The 8,783-nt window shown below is 41.0% G+C and overlaps 1 protein-coding gene across 1 annotated transcript in view; it reads left to right on the top strand.

The window, feature by feature from the left end:
* The first annotated feature begins 111 nt into the window (after positions 1–111).
* Positions 112–8,783, top strand: part of LOC110495860 (lymphocyte antigen 75) — a 40,392-nt gene continuing 31,720 nt past the window's right edge. Inside the window, exons 1-4 of the mRNA XM_021571353.3 lie at positions 112–294; positions 2,679–3,104; positions 5,987–6,160; positions 8,356–8,517. Coding sequence (XP_021427028.3) covers positions 201–294; positions 2,679–3,104; positions 5,987–6,160; positions 8,356–8,517 — 856 coding nt within the window. The 5' untranslated portion in view covers positions 112–200. The remainder of the gene's footprint in view (positions 295–2,678; positions 3,105–5,986; positions 6,161–8,355; positions 8,518–8,783) is intronic.

Below are 8,783 nucleotides of genomic sequence, written 5' to 3'. Positions count from 1 at the left end.
CTTTCATGGGGAAAAACGCAGAACACGGTAACAGCCTAGAAAGCGGACTTGAGGATAGTCACAACCAACTGTCAGTCAACAAGTTTAAAGTAGGCTCGTATTACTTTAAAACGCAGAATTGGGTATGCGCAAACTGTAGGCTGGCTACTGGAGACGTGTGAATCCGAATAGAGAAGACCTGTATTATAACCATAGAGAAAATGACACTCCAAGCAACATTTTACCTATGTTTTTTCTTATTCTTTTGTGATAAAACTATTTGTTTTGGAACTTGCGCATCAACTACATATTCCGGTAAGTAGGGTGCTTTCCATTTTCATCACTAGGCATGCGCGCCCCGTTCCTGGCTAAACTCGTTGAAAGATAATCGCGTTTCCATAGGCTCAACTGCTACTTAGAGAGTCCGTGGTAGCACATTATTGTTTTGAATGGGGTTTAGGTTCAATAATGGGACTTCAAGCCCCTTTGTTCAATTTCAAAAGCAGGAAGTAACGTACGCTTGCCGTATAATCAATTTTCTCATTCCGCATCTGCTTTCAAAATGCGTAATGACCATTTTATAAAGTATATCCATCTTAATTAAAATAACGACCTCTTGAAACTCCTCTAGCGTTTAAAATGTGCAGCCCTATTGAGCAGTGATGCCAATTTAGCAATTTTGTTGCTAGATTTAGCCATTTTTCAGACTACCCTGGCAACTTTTTTTTCAAACATCACCTAGCAACAAATGTGGCTACTTTTTAAAATGTATTTGGACATTTTAGCAACTTTTGAAAAGTGACTCAAACGCTAAAATGCAAGCATTTTCCCTCTAAATGACACAAATTGTTTTCTCTGTCACACACTCAGTCACAACACACGTGCCTGGCTGCAAAAGTGCATTGTGAGTGACGTCAGCAGCAGGCGTTCAGCTCGTGCACAGGCAGCAGCAATTTCAGTAAATTGCAAATCATTGTTGGCTGACTGCAGCATCAGTAGTACGGATTCTACGAGCAAAACCCAATGAATGTAGTTGGTCACGAATGTTTGATCTTGAACAGAACTTGCAACATCAATCAACATGTCTCAATCAAAATTGTACAGCCAGAAGTACAGAGCAGATTGGGAGTCTGTACCTGAACAAATGTCAAATCATATTTTTTGACGAGATGGCCAGTCAATTTGAGTAACGTTATTGTGTATGTCACGTAATGACATCACAACGTCATTTAGCAACAAATCAACCTGCCTCTAGCAACTTACCTTGAAAATTAGTTGGCAACACTGCTATTGAGTATTTGGTACAATGGTGCAAAGTCATTGCTGCAAGGTTGCACGCAGTTGAAGTGATCAAAATGTTGCAGAATGTGGTCGTTATTGGTGTAACTGTAAAAACAGTTTGCATGATCATATCCCCATGGTCAAGTAACGTTACTGTTTTCGCTTTCTCCCAGTAGGCCTCTCTTTAATGAGCATAGGCCACCTTATTAGACATACACAATGTTGCAGTACCAGCCTATAAATAGCTAATCTCATACTCATCATAGGCTGAATATGTTCAACTCAGAGATGCAGTCTGTTTTGCTTCTGAGTTCAACTGCTAACCTATTATTATAAAGGCACAAGGCGAGACCCAAATGCAGACACAGGAGGCAGATGTTTGAGCTCTGATATTTATTATAACAAAAGAGGTAGGCAAAAGGCAGGTCAGGGACAGGCGAGAGTTCATAAACCAGGTCAGAGTCCAAACAGTACCAGGCAATAGGCAGGCTCGAGGTCAGGACAGGCAGAGTGGTCAGGACAGGCAAGGGTCAAAACCAGGAGGACTGGGAAAAATAGGAGCTAGAAAAACCGCTGGTTGACTTGGCAAAACAAGACGAACTGGCACAGAGAGACAGAGAACACAGGGATAAATACACTGGGGACTAATGGGGAAAACAGGTGACACCTGGAGGTGGGTGGAGACAATCACAGAGACAGGGGAAACAGATCAGGGCGTGACAATTATACAGTACACATGATATCGTTTATGGTTTTACATTTACGACAGCTACTGTCAGTTGAGTTTTTCTTCCTAGTTTGTTCAGTGAATCAGGTCAATTATTATGGAGAATTAAACCATTTAATTTCATGTTGTTTACTGTTTAATAGTTCCTTATATGGTCTTCCTTATTACACATGCACGTTCACATTTGCACACTTTATACTGTATCTAATTGTTGAAAATAAAGGCTGTTTTCAGCTCATCGAAAGTGTTTCAGAGTGAAACATCATACCCAGTTGTATTCAATTGGCCTCTAATTCAATGAAATTCTGTAGTCCAGATTAGGAAATGATAAAACCACTCTGTATTGTTGGTAGAATGTTTAATGGATTTAAAGCTGCCATATGATGGAGGATAAAAGCAATTGGCCTGCACACTGAGAATATTATCAGCAATCAATGTTGGAGACCATGAAAAGCACAGGCCCAATAGACCCCTTGCGTGTTTAGATGATGTTTTTTTGCTTATCTGACTGGTTGATTGCCTTGAAATTTAGTCTTGGTTCCCTGCCTCCACGGCAAGCTGTATTTAAACATACTAAACATACATTTTGTTGAGTGAACTTATATCGTTGTAGTGATGTCACTATACTTACTAACAATTGTATTATGACTATAATATCACTATATTTACTTATGTTCATGATCATTTCCAGGTAACGACATCTTCACCATACAGCATGTGAGCACAGGGAAGTGCCTGGTAGCTACGTCCACGTCTGGGACTGGAGTTTCCGGGATAGCAGGGGCTAAGTCTGGAGGGTCCGGGTTCAACGTGACCCTGGGGGAGTGTGACGGCTCCAGGGGGTCCCAGTGGAAGTGGGGGTCCGGCCACCGTCTCTTCCACGTGGGCACGTCCCAGTGCCTGGGTCTGGAGGAGAAGACCAAGGCCCTGTCTCTGTTCAGCTGTAGCCCCATGGAGAACACCATGCTGTTGTGGCGCTGCCTGGACGGGGCCGTCTATACGGTAGACCAGATGGGCCTCATGGTGACCGACGGGCTGGTCAGTGCCAAGCGCGACTCCTCAGACGCCTGGAGGAGGGATGAGTCGACCGATAATATCTGCCATCGGCCGATGCGCAGTGAGTGTGTTCTGTCCTCTGAGCGGCTTATTCTCCTAATGGAATAGAATAGAACATGATAGAATATAATAAACATAGGCCTACATGAGATGGGCAAAACTATCTATGCTTATTTACATGTATAAAACCTCTAGCCACGTTTTACAAGAATGCGCTGAACTTAGATATACACTACCGTTCAAAAGTTTGGGGTCACTTCGAAATGTCCTTGTTTTCCTTGAAAACATACATGAAATGAGTTGCAAAATGAATAGGAAATATAGTCAAGATGTTGACAAGGTTTTAAATAATGATTTTTCATTGAAATAATAATTGTGTCCTTCAACCTTTGCTTTTGTCAAAGAATCCTCCGTTTGCAGCAATTACAGCCTTGCAGACCTTTGGAATTCTAGTTGTCAATTTGTTGAGGTAATCTGAAGAGATTTCACCCCATGCTTCCTGAAGCACCTTGCACAAGTTGGAATGCGTTGATGGGCACTTACATACGGTCAAGCTGCTCCCACAACAGCTCAATAGGATTGAGATCCGGTGACTGTGCTGGCCACTCCATTATAGACAGAATACCAGGTGACTGCTTCTTCCCTAAATAGTTATTGCATAGTTTGGAGCTGTGCTTTGGGTCACTGTCCTACTGTAGGAGGAAATTGTCTCCAATTAAGCGCCGTCCACACGGGATGGCATGGCGTTGCAAAATGGAGTGATAGCCTTCCTTCTTCAAGATCCCTTTTACCCTGTACAAATCTCCCACTTTACCACCACCATAGCACCCCCAGACCATCACATTGCCTCCACCATTTTTTTCCCTGCATCTCACGAATGTTCTTTGTGATCCGAACACCTCAAACTTAGATTTGTCTGTCCATAACACTTCTTTCCAATCTTCCTCTGTCCAGTGTCTGTGTTATTTTGCCCATCTTAATCTTTTCTTTTTATTGGCCAGTCTGAGATATGGCTTTTTCTTTGCAGCTCTGCCTAGAAGGTCAGCATCTCGGAGTCGCCTCTTCACTGTTGACGTTGAGACTGGTGTTTTGCGGGTACTGTTCAATGAAGCTGCCAGTTGAGGGCTTGTGAGGCGTCTGTTTCTCAAACTAGACACTCTGATGTACTTGTCCTCTTGCTCAGTTGTGCACTGGGGCCTCCCACTCCTCTTTCTATTCTAGTCAGAGCCAGTTTGCGCTGTTCTGCGAAGGGAGTAGTACACAGCATTGTACGAGATCTTCAGTTTCTTGGCAGTTTCACGCATGGAATAACCTTAATTTCTCAGAACAAGAATAGACTGACGAGTTTCAGAAGAAAGTTCTTTATTTTTGGCCATTTTGAGACTAATTGAACCCACAAATGTTGATGCTCCAGATACTCAACTAGTCCAAAGAAGGCCAGTTTTATTGCTTCTTTAATTAGCACAACAGTTTCAGCTGCGCTAACATAACCGCAAAGGTGGTTTTCTAATGATCAATTAGGCTTTTAAAATAATAAACTTGGATTAGCTAACACAACGTGCCATTGTAACCCAGGAGTGATGGTTGCTGATAATGGGACTCTGTAGATATACCATTCAAAATCAGCCATTTCCAGCTCCAATAGTTATTTACAACATTAACTATGTCTACACTGTATTTCGGATCAATTTGATGTTATTTTAATGGACAATTTTTAATTTTTTTATTTTTTTAAACAAGGACATTTCTAAGTGACCCCAAACTTTTGGACGGTAGTGTACCTTTACATTAATATCTTTATGAACAACATCCTGTATTACTTGGAGACAATAGATTTAGCATGGTCTGTTGTATGCTAATGTTCAAGTGCACTGTACTCTGCTTGGCCGTCAGATGTTTTATTAGTTCCGTTTGGAATTGAAGGGGAGTCTTTCCAACCAGAATTAGCATAGTCTTCCTTGTAACCGTGTTTGTTAACACGGCTAATATGACTCAGCAAGGCCTGTCATTTTAACTAAACGTAGGGTATGGTAACGTGACAGGGGCAAAGGGATTTTTGTTTATCAAGTCGAAGCTCATTTGCTGCATTTCTACATAATTTTAAAAACTCTAAAATGCAATTTGGAGAACAGCTTAATTGACTCCGGCCTTTATCACCTTGGCTGCTGTAGCTTAATTTGGCTCAGTCGACAGGGGACTTAACTACCTACAAACACATGTCATACAGCGGTTAGCTGCTACACACAAAACTCTAGTTTTGTTTCCTTTCAAGTCAAACGGCAGTTTTCTAGCTATCTTCAGCCATCTTCCACCTCTGCACTGTTTTGAGAGAAAAGTTGCATTGTTCACTGCAGCCTTTCCTCTCGCTCAGAGGCGTCCTAAAGCATGTTCTCTACTAGCGATAGACAGCCTGCCTCAGAGCTGTCCACATAGTTCTAATGCTAGCCCGCCAATATTGCTAAACTGCATTTGCATTTTAATCTGCATTAGAATGATTTTAGTCGCCTATTTTAAATTGTTGGTGTTGAACTAGGGTATGGTGACTGCCATACTGTGCCATACCCAATTGATGCCCCCTGCGCATCACATTAAATAAATAACCTTGACCCTGTTCCATTTGAAATCGTCTCTATGGCACTGTATGCCAGTTGTTTGCCAGTGACCTTGTGCAAAATGATACAGTTTAACATGATCTAAACTCTGGCCCTCCATTGAAAGCAGCAGCTTTTGTATTCAATTAATGTGTTCTGTGTACAGGTCCTACATTAAGGACCTGTACACAGACCTGTCCTACATACTAAATCCAGTTGAGTTAACAGTCAAACTGTGCGAGGTCGTATCTTTAGATATGTCCAGATTGAATACTGCCTCCAATATTCCTAATAAACTCATTTGAAATGGGTGCCATGGGATTCATTCAAATGATTTCTCCTCTACCCATAGTTGTCCACACCACCAATGGGACGTCGACCGGGGAGCCCTGTGAGTTTCCCTTCCACTACAACGGCAGCTGGTACCACGAGTGCCTCCCCGACGACCAATCATCTGAACTATACTGGTGTTCCACAACCTCCGACTTTGACGCTGACAAAAAGATGGGATATTGTTTAAAATATGGTACGTTTATAGACACAAATCATGATTCTGGAATCAATCTACTACTAGTCTTCTTGTACCGTTTCCCTTCACATATAATGATTACTGGAACTAGTACTAGTAGAGTACTTAAAGGAAAATATATTTTGGTATTTGTTTCATTAGTCCGTTGTTGATATAATCCCAAATGTTTTGCATGTCAGCAATCAAATTCAGTTGTAACTTTCTGACAGCAATCAAATTCAGTTGTATCTTTCTGACAGCAGTCAAATTCAGTCAGCCCGATTGCTGACACACAAAACATTTTGGGATTATATCAACAACGGACTAATGAAACAAATACCAAAATATTGTTTTTGGATGGAGTTTTCTTTTAAGTACCCTACTAGTCTGGGTGGTGTTTCCCTTTAAGAGAAGGGAGTAGAAAGAGCTTTGTATCAAGATTGGGCTCGATTCTATTTCAGTTCCCGTCGGTTTAATTAAGGATGTGAAATTGGCCATAGGAGTGCAAATCATTTTACGGAATTGACTGGAATTAAGATTGACTTGACTCCAACTCTGCTCTGAACCTAGTCTCTCGAGCCAGACTGCTTACTTCCACAGTCTTTGAATGTTTCAGTGTGGCTACACGAGACTGCTCTGAATCCACAAAGCTCCTTCACTTTGGCATGTTTGGTGTGATATTTTCCCAGATGAAGTCTTTTACGACGGATTACATTGTTTTCAGTGTCTGATGATGTCAATCCTCTGTGAGGCTGTGTAGGGCTTCTGACTTAGTTTAGAAATACATGTATGGAGTTCAGACTAGAGGTCGACCGATTAATCGGAATGGCCGATTAGTTAGGGCCGATTTCAAGTTTTCATAATAATCGGAAATCGGTATTTTTGGACACCGATTTGGCCGATTTAAATTTTTTATTTTTTTTACATCATTATTTAATCTTTATTTAACTAGGCAAGTCAGTTAAGAACACATTCTTATTTTCAATAACGGCCTAGGAACGGTGGGTTAACTGCCTTGTTCAGGGGCAGAACGACAGATTTTTACCTTGTCAGCTCCGGGATTCAATCTTGCAACCTTACAGTTAACTAGTCCAACACTCTAACCACCTGATTACATTGCACTCCACGAGGAGCTTGCCAAATGCAGTAAGCCAAGATAAGTTGCTAGCTAGCATTAAACGTGTCTTATAAATAACAATCAATCAATCATAATCACTAGTTAACTACACATGGTTGATGATATTACTAGTTTATCTAGCATGTCCTGCGTTGCATATAATCGATGCGGTGCGTATTCGTGACAAAGGACAGTCGTTGCTTATGGTGTACCTAACCATAAACATCAATGCCTTTCTTAAAATCAATACACAGAAGTATATATTTTTAAACCTGCATATTTAGCTAAAAGAAATCCAGGTTAGCAGGCAATATTAACCAGGTGAAATTGTGTCACTTCTCTTGCTTTCATTGCACGCAGAGTCAGTGTATATGCAACAGTTTGGGCCGCCTAATTTGCCAGAATTTTACGTAATTATGACATAACATTGAAGGTTGTGCAATGTAACAGGAATATTTAGACTTATGGATAAAATACGGAACGGTTCCGTATTTCACTGAAAGAATAAACGTCTTGTTTTCGAGATGATAGTTTCCGGTTTCGACCATATTAATGACCTAAGGCTCGAATTTCTGTGTGTTATTATGTTATAATTAAGTCTATGATTTGATAGAGCAGTCTGACTAAGCGATGGTACTTTCTTCTCCAACACTTTGTTTTTGCATTATTTAAACCAAATTGAACATGTTTCATTATTTATTTGAGGCTAAATTGATTTTATTGATGTATTATATTAAGTTAAAATAAGTGTTCATTCAGTATTGTTGTAATTGTCATTATTACAAATACATTTTAAAAAATCGGCCTATTAATCGGTGTCGGCTTTTTTTGGTCCTCCAATAATCTGTATCGGTATCGGCGGTGAAAAATCATAATCTGTCGACCTCTAGTTCAGACACTGTTTTTATTTGGCATATGTTTGACGATAAGTTTTCCTGAAATATGGAACGATACATTTGTCTGTTGGATGCTAGTTGAGAAATGCTGTAGCAAAACAATGTGTTCAGCGGTATTGTTGGATACGCACAAAACCCCCGAGATACACACACACACATACTACCTCAATTCTGAAACCCCTCTCTGATCTCTCTCACAGAGGAAGGCTGCAAGGCCCTGTTCGATGGCCCTGAGGAGGGACCATGTTATGAGTTTGTGTCCCAGGTCGCGGTGACATGGCAGGAAGCGCTGGACTCTTGTCGCAGCCAGGGAGCTGACCTGCTCAGCGTCTCCAGCTCAGAGGACCAAGCCTTCCCCATCTGTAAGACTGCCTTCCACTATAGTGGCTGTCTATGGCCTCATTCAAACAAAAAAAATATCCCAAACCTTTATTACAGGAAGAGTAATATGAATGATGTACTGCAAAGATGCAGTACTTGGAACTACTCGGCACATACTACTTACTTGGAAGTAATTGGGGCTACAGTACTTGGGACTACAACTACTTGGCACAAAAATAGTATTGTAGTGTAGGAGTTTATAGTGTAGTATTTGTGCCTGTACTTTCAGGATTAGACACACTGGAAT

Source organism: Oncorhynchus mykiss, chromosome 18 (genome assembly GCF_057628025.1).
Source record: "Oncorhynchus mykiss isolate SJ-2025 chromosome 18, ASM5762802v1, whole genome shotgun sequence".
Taxonomy (NCBI): domain Eukaryota; kingdom Metazoa; phylum Chordata; class Actinopteri; order Salmoniformes; family Salmonidae; genus Oncorhynchus; species Oncorhynchus mykiss.
Note: the sequence above shows the minus strand (reverse complement) of the source record. Positions and strands in the feature narration are given on the sequence as shown.